General features: G+C 34.8%; 1 protein-coding gene across 2 annotated transcripts in view; it reads right to left on the reverse strand.

The window, feature by feature from the left end:
• Positions 1-6,540: 6,540 nt before the first annotated feature.
• LOC109051276 (anion exchange protein 2-like) overlaps positions 6,541-16,401 on the reverse strand; it is a 35,996-nt gene continuing 26,135 nt past the window's right edge. For both annotated transcript variants that reach the window (XM_042752537.1, XM_042752538.1), the window contains 15 exons: positions 16,264-16,399; positions 15,858-16,059; positions 15,084-15,189; positions 14,605-14,789; positions 14,269-14,485; positions 13,556-13,762; positions 12,747-12,895; positions 12,080-12,274; positions 11,333-11,578; positions 11,127-11,216; positions 10,500-10,666; positions 10,042-10,295; positions 9,375-9,544; positions 9,036-9,209; positions 6,541-8,045 (listed from right to left, as the gene is read on the reverse strand). In XM_042752537.1, the coding sequence (XP_042608471.1) occupies positions 7,965-8,045; positions 9,036-9,209; positions 9,375-9,544; positions 10,042-10,295; positions 10,500-10,666; positions 11,127-11,216; positions 11,333-11,578; positions 12,080-12,274; positions 12,747-12,895; positions 13,556-13,762; positions 14,269-14,485; positions 14,605-14,789; positions 15,084-15,189; positions 15,858-16,059; positions 16,264-16,399 (2,579 nt within the window). In that variant the 3' untranslated portion in view covers positions 6,541-7,964. The remainder of the gene's footprint in view (positions 8,046-9,035; positions 9,210-9,374; positions 9,545-10,041; positions 10,296-10,499; positions 10,667-11,126; positions 11,217-11,332; positions 11,579-12,079; positions 12,275-12,746; positions 12,896-13,555; positions 13,763-14,268; positions 14,486-14,604; positions 14,790-15,083; positions 15,190-15,857; positions 16,060-16,263; positions 16,400-16,401) is intronic.

A 16,401-nucleotide genomic window follows, 5' to 3' on the forward strand; every position in this document is an offset into this window, starting at 1 on the left:
TAAATTCTTATGTAAGCAATTATAACAGTATATACGTGATAGTAAAATAACACAAACACATGGGTCTGAATGTGAAATATATCGATACAAAAAAGGCCCGTTTGATCAGATATAGCAAACTTTGTCTATACATAATTATGTATGCATGTTGATTAATAAATATTACACACACACACACACACACACACATATATATATATATATATATATGGCCCGTTTGATCAGATATAGCAAATATCACACACATATATATATATATATATATATATAAATAATGTATTAATATAAAAAACATTTAAATATTAAAAAACGGAAAAATAATATTTTAAAAATATATTTATATAATATATAAATATTTGGTAGGTAGATCTGACAGATAACTTCTGGCATTTCTCAGCACTCCCATGGTTATGAATTTTTTTTTTTTGGAAGAAAAAAATATGTAGGCCTATTATCTTGTACTTTGCATGCTACAAATTTAATTTTACCTTTTATATATTTTTTTTTTTTTACCTAGAAAAGAAAAGAAAAGAAAAGAAAAGAAAAGAAAAGAAAAGAAAAGAAAAGAAAAGAAAAGAAAAGAAAAAGAAAAAGAAAAGAAAAGAAAAGAAAAGAAAAGAAAAGAAAAGAAAAGAAAAGAAAAGAAAAGAAAAGAAAAGAAAAGAAAAGAAAAGAAAAGAAAAGAAAAGAAAAGAAAAGAAAAGAAAAGAAAAGCTTGGTGTGATGGCAGACCGAGTCCAATCTCGGAGAAAGCAGTCAGAGAGAAAAGAGAAACAAGAAACCGAGAAAGGCTTACCTCAATTTGTGACTGCTGAATGGTTTTAAAGAGGAGAAAATGATGCATGACGCCTTCGTGAGCGTTGACGTTTTGCTCCGCGAGCTCCACTCCTTTCTTGTAGGAGTCTGGGAGTTTGCTGACGGAGCTTTGAGCCTCGGCGGAGCTCAGTGAGACTCCGGCAGCGAGCAGCAGCGCAAACAGCAGCAGAGGCATCTTCAACCAGTCTGAGCACGAGCTCCCGCTGCAGGCGATAAAACTGCCTCATTCCAGGAAGTCTGGACTCTTTTTGTGCCGTTGTTGGGTAAGAGTGAATAATACGGCTGTTAGTGAGGTAAAAGGACAAGTTTGCTAACTAGGTTAAGTTTCAGGTATAAAATGATTAAAAAACAAATCTGCTTTATTTAAAATAGACCTACTGCTAAACCAGCTGCACTGCATGTGCACGGTAAAAAAATAAAATAAAATAAAAACACATAATTTGACCTAAATGGGCCTTAGTTCTCTTTGACAAATGCTCACTATTTTAAATAATTATAATTAATATTCAGATTATTAATAAAAATTAATATCAAATTAATATCAGATTAAACATCAGATTAAACTTTCACATGTTCAAAAACGAAATAGAAACGTCTGAACCTCAAAAGTGCTGCTCTATGATCAGATTTGTTAGGTCCGTTCACACCTAAGAACTATAAAGCTTTATTATAATCGTTCTAATTCTTTGAGAACCACAACTATAACGATATTTTTGGAATCAACTTCAAAACTTTTTCACCTGATAAACCATACAATATTGACCGATCAGAATCAACCTGATTTTAAAGCGCTCGAGCATTTAAAGGGATACTCCACCCCAAAATGAAAATTTTGTCATTAATCACATACCCCCATGTCGTTCCAAACCCATAAAAGCTCTGTTCGTCTTCGGAACACAATTTAAGATATTTTGGATGAAAACCGGGAGGCTTGTGACTGTAAGATATGTTGGCAAGTAAATAACAGTGTCAAGGTCCATAAAAGGTATGAAAGTCGTCGTCAGAATACTCCATCTGCCATCAGACGTTCAATCTGGGTTATATGAAGCGACGGGAACACTTTTTGTAAGCGGAAAAAAAAAACAAAAATAATGACTTTATTCAACAATTCCTTTGTCAACAATCGCCTCCGTGTGATATCATCCACGCCACAAGGATGTGCTGTTTTCTTTCAAATCAATGCTAAATACACGTAGAAATAGTGCATCCTTGTGGCGCGGATGATACAGGAGAGCATACGGTGATATGAAGAGACACAGAGGAGACTGTTGACAAAGGAATTGTTGAATAAAGTTGTTTTTTCCGCTTATAGTTGCCTTTAATAGTGAACCTTTACTCTATTTACTTGGATTTAATTCTGTATTGCAGGTCTGAACACGTCTAGATGACATACAAACCAGGGGCCGAATTCACAAAAATCTTCTTAAGAAAAACAAGAAATTTCTTAAGATAAATTCCACGAAGTTTGTAAAAATGTTCTTAAGTGTAATTCTTGAAAAACTCTTAAGTTCTCAAATATATTCTTAAGAACATCTTAATCTTTTTCTTATCTGAATGAATACATGACGCACAGATAAACTCGCACTTTATTGTCTTTTTGCGCTTCCTGCAGATTACCCTAATAATCAAGCAAGCACACTATTTTCGTCGCAACTTTTTAATAACAATCTTAAGAAAAAAATAAGAACATTCTAAAGTAGAATTTTTGGGAATAAAAAATATTCTTAACTTTTTTTCAAAAGTTCAAAAATAAGAAGAAAATGGCAAGAAGAAATGTCTTCTTAATGTTTTGTGAATCCAGCCCCTGGCCAAGTACAACCTAAAGCTTTTGTTTAAACAAAAACAAATATATGATATTCAGAATACGGCTGTTAGTGAGGTAAAAGGCTACCTCAACTTTCTAACAATACATAAGAACAATACTATTGAAACATTTATTATTTGTAAAATATTTTATTGCACTAATAAACTAAAGCACTTTATTGTATGGTGTAATATGCATTTATTTATTCATTCATTCATATTTAAAAGGAGTTTAGGGACTTCTAGAGAACTCTGCTTTGTTGTGTGGAAAATAGCTGTTCTTTCCCAGGGCAAACATTGAACTCTTATGCAACACATCCCCTGTTGATTTAATATATAAAATGTGACCCCAGCTGTGCTGTGTCTTTAGTTCTTGACAATCAGATAAATGTGATGCAAGAATTGATTTGGCGAAGAAAAGACATGCTAAAACATGCTGTGTTTGAGATCGTGAAGCCAGTAGATTCCAAGACATCAGATTTCAAATGACGTTTCTCCTCCAGCTGTTCTCTAGGATCCGGTGGATGCCACAGGAGTCGGGGTCAGATGACCAAAACCCACACGGAAACAGCCAATCTCTCTCTCTCGCTTGTTTTCCTTGTGTTCAGACAATAACACAAAGATTATGTTGACAGCAAGAGTCACTTCTACACACAGCTCAAGTTTTGTACATCTTGAAATACATCTTTCAACCAGAAATTAATTTAGTTGAAAATGTAAACTCCCTTAGGCAATACATTATGTAGACGAGTTTGTTTATTCATCAGAACAGATTTGGAGAAATGTAGCATTGCATCACTTGCTCACTAATGGATCCTCTGCAGTGAATGGGTGCCGTCAGAATGAGAGCCTAAACAGCTGATAAAAACATCACAATAATTGACAATTAATTCATAACACTCCAAAAATTAACATTTTTTGAAGTGAAAAGCTGGTGTTTAAAGGCGTTTTTAACTTCAAAAAGGAGTCATGTGGACTACTTGTGGATTGTTGTGATGTTTTTAAATGTGATGTTTTTGGACTCTCATTCTGACGGCACCCATTCACTGCAGAGGATCCATTGGTGAGCAAGTGATGTGATGCTACATTTCTCCAAATCTGTTCTGAGTAAGAAAGAAACTCATCTAAATATTGAATGGCCTAAGGGTGAGCACATTTTCAGCAATATTTTTTTAGCTTTGGATGAGCTATTCTTTTAAATACTGTATATTGGGCAAAATATTTGCAAAAATGGACATCATAATGCCAATTATGATAAGATCAAGTGTTTTTCCAGGCAAGGCAATGAGAATCCATCATCAAAATGAAGAATATGAAGAGGGAATACCTTTGAAAGCAATCGTCGATACATACAGTTTAAATAAGGTTTAGGCTTCTCATCAATTTCTCCTGCAGAGATTTTGTAGCAGATCACACAGTCAACAAGAGGCTGGAGGAATATAGACAAAATTGACCCAGTAAGTAGACAAAATTAATCCACATTTAATTTTGAGCATTGTGGTGTTGCTACTTTGATGACTTTTTTGAACAAATAAAAACAGCTGCTATTCATATTCTAACTTTCTTTGGTTCTTTGAAATGCATATTTGCTTTAAATTCACATATAAATCACACTTACCTGATCATTCCTGAATCCACATGTGGTTGCATCTGCATTCTCAGTTCCTCTTTTGCACTCGGTGGCTTTCAGATAAAAGTTATGGTAGATGTATTTGACATCGAATCCTGCCTATAGAGACGATAAAAATTCATCTAAATGTATAGAACTTGTCCATACAACATTGCAACTCACTTCTGTCCTCTTTGTTGTTGGCTCCCAGGAGATTTTCATGTTTGATTTCTGACCTAAAAATGAGTCTTTGGAATTACCGACCTGCTCTTCGGGATGTTACCCAACAAAAATCTACATGTGATTGTGTTAGAAAAACTTCTTCTGCCATGGAATGTTGTTTAGTACCACAAAAATAAAAACATTGCAGATGAATTAAAATATCATTAGTTACCACGTTTTTTTGACAACACATAATATTTGTCATTTTACGATTAAATTGGATTATTTAAATTGTACTTTAGGTAGAGATACTGATAACAGACAGACAGAAAGACACTTAGATTTCAGAAAAGAGAATAAAATTAGAATGAGACGAATGGATTTACCTCAATTTCTGCCCGATGAATAGATTTAAAGAAGAGATAATGGTTCTTGATGCTGTGATGGTTATTTAACGCGTTTGAAGTCAGCTCCACTCCTCTCTTGTAGATATCCGGGAGTTTGTTGAAGGACTCTTGTGCTCGACTGAGTGAGACTCCAGCAGAGAGCAGCACGATCCACAGCAGCACAGCCATCTTTAACCCGTCTGAACTTAACAACGGCAAATGTCTGCTTACCCGAAAACCAGGTTAAACATTCTCTAAAACAGTCTCTGTTCATGTGGAGCCCTGGCATGATGTGTACAAATCAGGGACTAAATAAGAACACCGCTGCAAGCAGAAATATAGTTATTTATTGTCTTAAAACTCAGTAGTAGTTAGAATCAGAATCAGAATCAGAAAGAGCTTTATTGCCAAGTATGCTTGCGCATACAAGGAATTTGTTTTAGTGACATAAGCTTCCAGTACACAAAAGACAACAACACACAGTCAAAAAAATAAAAAATAAAAACCCTTTGCAGATAAATAAGTGTATAAACAATTGTGCTATAAATGATAATGGAATTGGATTGAGTAAGATGCAGGGATGTACTAGGATGAAGGGGTAACAAATAAATATAAGGATATTGCACATTTTTATGTGCAATTATAAGGTTATAAGGTTTGCTTTTGTTTTAGCTTTTTTTCTGTTTTATTTGAGCAAAAATAAATACAATTTAAAATAACTATTTTCTATTTTAAAATATAATTTATTATAAGCAATGCAAAGCTGAATGTTCAGCATCATTACTGCAGCTTTCAGTGTCATGATTCTTAAACATTTTAATATGCTGATTTGTTGCTTAAGAAGCATTTCTTATTATTATCAATGTTGAAAACAGATTAATATTTGTGTAGAAACAGCAATACGTTTTAAATAGAATATGAAACAAAGTTTAAAAGATCAGGATTTATTTAAAATAGAAATCCGTAACAATCTAAATGCCTTTGTGGTAGTTAATGCATCCTTCTAAAATGATTCTTATTAAAGTAAGCTTTGCTACACAGTATTGTTGAAAAAAAATATATTTTTTTTAAAAAAAGATATGAATATCCAATTTAAATAGAAAAATCAACTTTATTTGCAACATTTGGATTTTTCTGTAAATATTGCATTATGTACAGAGGAACATTTAATAATCAAATATCCAATAACCAAGCAAGTAAGAACAATATGCATATAAATGCACACAGATGGTAAATGACCCTCACTTCCCTTTGCAAAACACCAGGTCTTACTTTTGTTAACTAATATCAGCAAATGTTAAAATGACCACAATGTTCCAGCATTAACCTTCAGTCTTAAACCCCGTAAAGCATCCATAAATACCATCTACACACAAGTGCTGCTGAGCATCCACACTGTAGCAACACAGAACGCAAGCGTATTCCTGCCTGCATTCACACACAACCTCAAAGTGCTGCTCTACGATCAGGTTTCCCAGAGTTCTCTGGTTCTAAACGTGTCTAGACGTGTCATGCAAACCTGGAATCAGTCACTGAACACGGGCTGAGGGAATGTCAAAGATAAACAACGGTGACAAAGTACAATGTGCTGCTGGTCCTGATGTACCAAACGACAACACAGACACATTTTATAAAAATATTCTTGATCCAGTCACGTTGTACGCTCAAATAATGACATAAAATTCCTAACCCATTCCTAGTCGAATAAAAATAACATCTACATGATTTCGTTTTGAGTTCAATCTTATTATTTGTTTGGTTAGAAATTACGTGTTCTAAGTTAATATAAAACTAACATAATAACCTCCTATATTTAAAAGATCCTAACACATCCGATTCTGGAATCATAATCTGGAATGTAAATAACAAGTAAAGCACTTGTTTTGTAGTTTAAAGCACAATGGTGTGAAAACCTCCAGAGATTAAAAAAAAAAAAAAAAAAAAAAAAACCCTTCCAAACAAATGTGAAATGCTACTAAAATAACAAACATAACACATGCTTAACTGAATTATCGTAACCAAATAGTTAAAGTTGTTTTTTTTATTCCTAATGGTTTGTGCGCACAAAATATTCCAAGTGAAAGTGTACTGAATTGAATCTTATTAGTGCAGATTCCCCGTCTAACTGGCTGTAGGGATCCAAAAATATAAAGTGGGATATTAGTGAATGATGGGGAAAAGATTAGTGATATTATTCAGGAATTCTGTGGCAAAATCCCTCATGAACTTACATAAATAATATGGTTCCCATTTAACAAATAAATAATTAGTAAGTTGCTGAGAACTGGTGCTGAAAAAAAAAAAGAACAGGCTTTTAGTGTTAATTCAACGTTAAATGTGGACTTTAGAAATGTGGCAGAAAATACCAGTTTATCAGGTTAACATATTTAGTTTAACTATGATGAATTACAATGTTGGGATCATCTGTAGGGACGCACTTTTTCTTTTTCTTAAAATGGGTTTTAAGACTCTAAACTAGGTCACTAGTGCATCTATCCGAGCTAAAACATCTTAAAATCCCTCAAGACCATTTACTACCAAATACATCCTAAAAAACAGAATTCATGAGTCATTTGCATGTAACAGTCAATATAAAATATACAGCAACTGCACATCTAGAGTTATAATGAGAGTTTAGGCTTTCATGTGACTTTCATGCATTATAAAAGAGAAAACACCTGTTTAGACAGAATTTTGAAAGAGGAAAAAAAAGTCATGATCGGATGGCAACAAAAGAAAAAATACTGTCGATTGTGTGAATTAATGTATGCTGGGTCATAAATCAGAAAATGAGCCAGTAAAACTATTAAAAGCACAGACGTACATACAATTTAAGATGAAATGGACCTTGGCAATCTTTCTTGATCATGAATATTCACTAAAAACTTCATATAATATTGCATGGGCCCTGAATGGTTCTAGGAACGTCCAGTTAACCCCATAAGGTACATTCGTTTTCCTCATAGACGACAAATACGCTTGCTTATGGCTAAACGGTGTGATAGCAGCTCTCTAATACAACTGAAAAGAGTCTCAGGAAATGCCGGGTGAACACTATTCTCACCTCTACAGCATGTCGAGACTCGCTGTGCGATTTGGTTTATCAAAGTTTTTAAAGCAACTGTCCTATTGGCCAATAGCGTGACTGACAGGAAGACAGGCGAGAGACGGACAGCTGCGGTCGTGGCTCAGACTGGCATGTGCATCTCTGTGTATTCGTCGTGTCCCTCTTTCTCGTCAAAAGTGGGCTCTGCACTATCAGCGTCCAACTGAGACACAGAAGAGAGATAGAAAAGCCACACAAACAGCATTAGTCAACGTGATTTTGAAAATGACCTACTTTACTTTCTTAATGTATGTTTTTGTGCATGATAAATCAATGCACTATGGAAGCCCATTTCCGCCACTGAATAAAAAAAATAAAAGAGCAATTGCGACACTTTCTCTCACAATTCTGACTTTTTTCCCCCTCAGAATTGCATTTTATAAACTCGGAATTCTGACTTTTTTTCCCTCCAAATTGCGTTATATAAATTTAGTATTTGGATATTTTTTTCAGAATTGCGTTATATAAACTCACAATTGCAAAGTCCAATTTTGAAGAAAGACTTTCTTAGAATTGCAAGTTTATTTATCGCAATTCTGACTTTATCACATGCAGTTACAAGTTTACATCTCAAAATTTTGACTTTATTACTTAGAATTGAAACTAAATAAAATGAATGAAAAATGAATGAAATTAAATTATTAATTTATTTTTTATTATTGAAATAAAAATAGAATTTTTATGTTTACTAAATATATCTAATTCAATTTTGGAAGCAACTGAATTTTTTACTATTTAAAAGTTTGGGGTCGGTCAGATATCTTAAAATATTTTTGAAAGATGTCTCTTATGCTCACCAAGACAATTTTTTGACAGTAAAAACTGGAATTTTGTGAAATATTACTTTAAAACAGCTGTTTTCTACTTTCCTGTGATTACTCCAGTCTTCAGAATCACATCATCCTTCAGAAATCATACTAATATCCTGATTTGCTACTCAAGAAACATTTCTTATTATTATCAATGTTACAGGTACAATTTTTGAGGAAACCGCAATAAATTTTTCAGCATTCTTTGATGTATACAAAGTTCAAAAGAACAGCAGTTATTTGAACTATAATGTGACATTTTGTAACATTATAAATGTTTTTACTGCCTTTACAAAATAAAATTGATAATTATAATAATATTTTGTGCATGCAAAGATCCTTACACACTGCATCTCACGAGTGCTGAAGATGCGTGGAAGAAGAAACATCTTGACAGGGACGGTCATGATGAGAACAAACGGGAAAGCCAGCGATGCCACAGTAGACATGACCGCCCAGAGGACAGCAAGACAGACCACCTGTATCGCAGTGTACAGATGCATCCGCAGCGTCCGCACCTGAGGATCCAGTCACAGAAAGTCAGTCAAGACACACAGTACACACCAGTTCTACCTTCCATATTGTTGATTTCTGTGAAGTATCTGATGCCATTACTGATGCATTTTACTGCCACAGAACCAAAATCCTCTTTATTAATGAACAGAAAACAGACGGGTCCTGACCTTGCGCACGTAGGTGTGATCGGGGTGGTATTTAGGGGGCATCAGCAGCAGCAGGATCCGTTCTGTCATCTGGATTCCATTCAGTGACATCACACCCATGTACAGGAAGATGCCAAACAGCACAGCGATAGGGATTTGACGGAGCAGATCACCGATTACTATTGAGAGACCTACAGCCAACAAATCATTTTTTCTTCATTTAATACATATAGCAATCCATACAACAGTGATTTTACACTGATTTAATGTGCATGTAATAAGCCACAAGATTTTATGCGCTATAGTGATTTTACCAAGAGTAAAGGGTGTTTTTATCCACTTAAACGGTTAAAAATGACTGTAATGGTTGGCCTTTGACTGCTTGTCTTTCCAAAACACTGGGAACAGCAATATGATAAAATACATAAATGTCCAATGAATAATGAAACTGCCATGCATCTAATTTGCTGGATGAAATCCAATACTTTTTTTGTCTTCATATTTTTGGGTTGCTTATTCCAAAAATAGTATCTGATTTCAAACTTGTATCTTGGACACTTTTTCCGACAATTATCCTTCAATATTTTAATAATAATGAATATTTTTTTTTTTTTATTATCAGCAGTTTGTATTGATCAGGATGCATTTAAATGCATAAATAGTAATTTGTTTTAAGTTTGAAACCCACCTACAAGTATTGCCACCAGTAACCCGGTCACCCTCTGCTCCTTGACCTCCTGGATTCGAGGTTTGTCTCCTGGAGCGACGGCTTTGCTCATTACGGTGAGGGCGTTAGCATGGGTTACAGAGCGAACAGTTGCTGCGGCCATCCACGGCAAACCGAACAGTGCGCTAGTGCCACCGAGAGTCACGATGATCAACAGATCCAGATGGAAACCAGAACCCTTGACCAGCATTCGCTCTTTCTTACTGACTATCAACCTAGAAGGAGAGAGAGCATCTCTAATACTGCCATGATTTTATGTGTTCCTTTTTCCCACAAAATATCACATATCATAAAAAACAAAGATTTCTTTACTGGCTCAAAAAAATGCTAAAAACACAATTTTGAGCTTAGGGCAAATGTCCTTATGTTCTGCTCTGTAATTGTCATTATGATGAGATGAAACATGGTAATGGACTGACGTTGTGATTTGTGTCTCCATAAAGATGAGGATGAAGACAAGCAGAGCTGGAAGGATGCTGGCAAACATCATCCAGATGGGGAACTGACCATCAGAGCCCAGAGGATTGACTATCCAACCTCGCTTATCAGGACTAGTCACTGAGAAACCTCGGGGTACACTCAGTTTCTGTAGGGTGCGGCAATAAAATAAAGACAGAATACATATGTGAATAAAATGAGAAAAAATTCAAGCAATAATTTTTTTTAAAATAAAAAATGAAGTAAATCAAAAATATAAACAAAATTAATAAATTATAAAGGTGAAGCATAAAAAATAAATATAGACAATAACAAAAAATTAAAATAATGCAAATTAATAAAAGAAAATGAATTAAAAGTAAAGTCAATCAAAAATAAAAATTAAGAAAATATGAGTGTAACATTAAAAAGAATAAATAAAATAACACTTTTTATAAGCCAATAAGCCAATTTTAGATATCCATAGCACAAATAGTGCAGGTTTATGCATTAAATTTTAATATTTAGGGTACCTAACATGAAATATAAATGATATTAATACTATCATTTGCTTTACTTGACTTTAACTTCATCAAATCATCTGCAAATTGAAAACTATCCATTCTCACCTGTGAGTATGTGTCTCGAATGCTGTAGTCTACCAGAACCATGAGGAGAATGGCAATAGGAACTCCGAAATCTCCAATAACTCTTCTTAGCTGGAAAAAAATAAAAATAAAACAAAAACAGAAACAGAAAAGGACAAATTACAACATTTTCCTTTGTAATGTCCTAATCACACAACATTGGGTGACTTGACCAGACAGCGTCTTACCCTGCCAGGAAAGAAGGCACTGTTTTTGAATTTGCGCAGGTAGAAGGCAATGAAGAAGGTCCCAGACATGAGCACCAAGGAAAGCAGAGCAGTATTAGGTTCACCAACCACCTTCACCGTCTCCGGTGTACTGCTGTTTGATGCTAATGGACTTGAAGTGGCATCTTCTATGCTCGAGTTGTGTGTGGAGTTGTTAACATCAAGAACCGCAGAAGAGCAGCGTCTCAGAGGATGTTCCTGGAATATCTGTGGCAAACATCAGCAGTCAAGAGGACTTCACAATCATATGTGACGCTGGACCACAAAACCAGTCATAAGAGTAATTTCTCAAAATTGAGATGTATAAATAAGCTTTACATTGGTGTATGGTTTATTAGGATCGGACAATATTTGGCTGAGATACAACTATTTGAAAATCTGGAATCTGAGGGTGCAAAAAAAAAAAATCTAAATACTGAGAAAATCACCTTTAAAGTTGTCCAAATGAAGTTCTTAGCAATGCATATTACTAATCAAAAATTAGGTTTTGATATATTTACTTTAGGAAATTTACAAAATATCCTCATGGAACATGATCTTTACTTAATATCCTAATGATTTTTGGCATAAAAGAAAAATTGATAATTTTGACACATATTATGTTTTTTTGGCTATTGCTAAAAATATACCCCAGCGACTTCAGACTGCTTTTGTGCTCCAGGGTCACATATATGATGACAAACACAATCAAAAGATGATCCAAACTACCTTGACCAGCTTTGAGAAGGTCTCATAGATGAAAATGAGAGAGATGAGGACGGAGAAGATCTCCTGGGTGAAACGCGAGACAAATCGGACCAGGAAGCTGCCCTCAAAGGCCACCATCACCACCACGATGATGATGAGCCAAAAACCGATCCAAACCCGACCTGTCAGGTACTCCAAATTATTGTCCTTACAGAACTGGAGAAGATAAGGACAGAGGAGATATTTTATATATAATATTATATTATATTAAAGCATTTTTATAAAATCCAACTAAGAAAAACAAATACACTCTGTTTATATAATTCTATAAAAGATTATTTAAATGTACTTGTGTTACAAAAGTTTTTCTGGTTCCATTTTACGAAATAAGTCATTCGAAACTTGCCCTGATAAAAATCATCATCTCTTGAGATTAAAATAGATCAGCCCTAAAACATATGCTTCACTGACAAGTTAGTGATACAAACAATATTGAAATTTTGGTTCTACTTCACCCTTTAAAAAAATGCCACTGTGTAATTATTGTATGGCTTAGGAAAAACTGAAGAAAAAAAAACTCAAAACTTTTTTTTATTTTTGGGTGATCTTGACCTCTGACAGCATATTTATGGTATTTATCATGTTAATGGTAGGGAATCTGGTTTAAGGAAGAGTATTGTAAACTCACAGAGAAGAAGGCTTCTTCAAACACCAGGATTGGTCCAGAGAAGCCCACCACCAGAAGCGGCTGAGCCCCAAGCAGACAGAACAACACACCCTGAATACATGTGGCCACAATCAGCTCCGACACGCCAATGAGCCCTTCAGTTTTCTCACCTGCACACACAAAACTGAATTATTGAACAGAGAGGTCGGACACATACGCTATCTGGAATTCAAGCAAAAGTAATCTAAAATACTTATCAGGATCAGAGTCACTGATTGTGTGTCTCATGATAACCTTTTGTTATATAATTGGCTGCAGAGCAGATGTTTAAAGTAATTTAAGTCAGTTCTGGAAGCAATTTACTAATTAAATTGAGAAGATCTGAAGAGATATCCACTGCCTAGCCAAAAAAAAAAAGTTGAATTAGACCATCTTTAGCTTTGATTACAGTGTGCATTCATCTTGGTATTGTTTTGACAACTTTATGCAACATCACAACATTTATTGCCATTAAGAGTTGAATTATTTTCTGACTGAGATCTTGTATTGAGAATGGGAGAGAATGTATAAGTTAGGGTTAAAATAATTGTTGCCAAACTTATAACATGCCAGAAACAAATTAATCACTGCAATAATGATCCAATCCTATATTATTCAGTATTTGAGTATTATATCTCAAATATATTTTCCTTTAAAATAATTTTAATTTTAAAACACTGTAATTGATCACATGCATTTAAAATGATTATTTTATTTTATTTTATGCATTTAAAATCGTATAAATTTGTTACTGTCAGTAAGAGTACAGACAAAGCAATAGTGTAACTGACCTAGAAGGCCTCCAAATGTGATGGTTGGAGAAAGAGCAGCGAAATAAATAAAGATGACAGCTGCCATGCACTGGGGGTTCAGTGCATCCTTGAAGTCACTGATGTACTTTGGGTAACGGCGCTGGGCGTCACGGATCAGCCCACCAAACAGACGGCCTGTGCGTTGTAAAGGGTCGTCTTCTAGTTTTAAGGGTGTGAGCAAGGCCTCTGATTTACAGACAGAGAGAGAATATGGGGTACTATGAATATAACAGGTTGCTGGGGAAATAAACATGGAAGTTTAAAAAATATATATATAAAATGCACGCGCACAGAAAAATTCTAATAGAAAAAGCTAGCGAAAATTACTAAGGAAAAGCTAAAACCCCACACAAAACAAAATGTCTACATGACAAAACTACACAAAAGCACAAGACAAACAGAAAGACAAAATGAAATGTAAAAAAAAAAAAAAAAAAAAAAAAAAAAAAAAAAAAAAAAACAAGAAAAGGAAAATAAAAACAAAAAATGCTGAAAAAAAAAACAGTAACTGAAAACCAAAACCAACAAAAAGAAAAAAAAACATACAAAAACAAACAAAAAGCAATAAAGAAATCAAACAAAAAAAAAAACACCACACACAAACAAAGACAAAATAACAAAAAACACAAAGCAATAAAACAAAACCAAAATAAAAGCTGAACTGGTTCTAAGGTTACACAGGTAATGCATACCTTTCTCTTCAAGGCTCTTGGGTTCTTTGGACAATAAGGCCACCTCCTGCTCCTCTCTCTTGCGGAGCATCTCTCTTTGGAAGTGAGCGACGGACCGCAGAAGATCTTCACCGCCTAGTTCTGATGGAGGGAGAACAATACTGCAGTCCAGGAAGCCATTGATGGCATTGAGCAGGTCCTGCCGATCATCTGCCAGGTACGCGGCTTCATGAAATTGCTGGAGAGAGATGCGATCGAGTTAACACTGGATATAGGCATTACAGTCTGAATTTTTGGCATGAAACAATGCATCCCCTTTAAACTTGTGCAGTGGTGACCGCCAACCGTCTTTCTCACCTTGTCGGACATGAGTGTGGAAATGGAGCGTCCGATCTGGTGGTAGTCCATGCTGGTGCTGGGAGGACCAAGCAGCACAAAGAGAAACCGAACAGGAACCGATACCTCCAACACTGAGTCCAGTTCGACAGCTTCCTGAAGCCGAACAAATGCCATGGTGGGCTGCTCCAGGAAGTCAACACTGCCTGAAAAGACAGCAGTACTTTTAATTTCCTGTTGTTCTGTTAAATAATGTGTTAGTTCTGTAATAGTCATTTTAGTTCCTGATGCATCTGGTTGATTTGGAATCAAATCAGTTTTAATGTACAACCAAATCTTAACCGTTTAAACAGAATAAACTGAAATTCATATTTTTCCAGTTTATTTTCCCAAATTCCAGATTATTTAGGAGTCTTATTTGAGACCCTTAGGATTATTCCAGAGCGATACAAATTCAACAGGATTCCAATAGCATTCAGAATCAGATTATAATTGCTTACCAACGAGTACCACAGTGGCTTCAGCATTTTCTGGAATTTTCTCCAGAAGCTTAAGTTCATGTTTGGATTTGGATTTGTGCATTCCTATGGGTGGAGCAGAATCTTTCTGCAAATAATGAAAAAGAACAACAATCAGGAAAAAAATGAATCAATACACAAGCAGCAAAAAATATTGCTGGTAAATTTCACAAACATTTCACTTAAAAAAAAAAAAAAAAAGATTTAAAATAATAATAATAATAAACAAAAAATGAACAACAACAACACAATATAATATAATATATTTAAAATCAGTAAAACACCATGTCATATACTTATTACTGTACTTTACAAATTATAAAATGCATTGTTTTCTTGTGATGTTTATTTTTTATTTTTTTACAAATAATTTAATAAAAATAAATAAATGAATAAAAAGTTAGATGAAACAAACCAGTCACAAGTTTGGAATAATTAATGTCTCTTCTGCTCACCAAGGCTGCATTTATTTGAACAATAATAGTAATATTGTGAAACTTTATAACAATTCAAAATAACTTTTCTCTTTTTATAATACTAATACTTTTTTTTATTACATACATTCAGCCTAGGTGAGCATAAGTTATTATTCCAAAAATAATTATTCCAAATATCTGGCAGTGTATATTATACATATTTTTGTAAAAGACAAAGTAAACAAATAAATAAATATAAAAAATATATATATAAATAGGTTGCTAAAAATGCCATTCTCATTTAAATCAAAAGCCAGTTTATACACTTCCAACCAATCACCTCGTTCTTCTCTATGTCAATGTGAAGTGAGCTGTCTTGACTGTTCCTTGCGGAGCCCATGAGTGGCTCTGTGACGGAGGGCTCGGGGACAGGGGACAGGTGGTTACTGCTGCTCTGGTGATGGCTGATCATGGAGCCCAAGCTGGCCGCCGAGATGTTTCTGGGGAAGGAGGAGCTGTGCTCTCTCATATCACTCGGGTGACTAAGGGAGGGAGAGCAAGGGAGCCAGCGGGTAAGAGACACTATTAGAGACTGTGACGGTTCATGTATGGATCTACATATGGACAGGTGGACATGGTGTAGAATAAAAACCAATAGATTATATGAGAATAAACAGATGCAAACACTAGAATTCTCATAAGCCATTTCTTAGATATTGCTCATTGTATAAAAATCCAAGCTCTACCTGTGCTTGAGGAGAAGCGCACGGAGCACATTGGCTCTGTCCTCAGCTTTGATCTGGTCTGAGATGATCATCTGCTCCACCACCTGATGGGCAACACCAGGAAGAGTCTTCTGGTCCAAATCCAGAAGCACAGCTCCT

The sequence above is a fragment of the Cyprinus carpio genome, chromosome B24 (genome assembly GCF_018340385.1).
Source record: "Cyprinus carpio isolate SPL01 chromosome B24, ASM1834038v1, whole genome shotgun sequence".
NCBI lineage: Eukaryota > Metazoa > Chordata > Actinopteri > Cypriniformes > Cyprinidae > Cyprinus > Cyprinus carpio.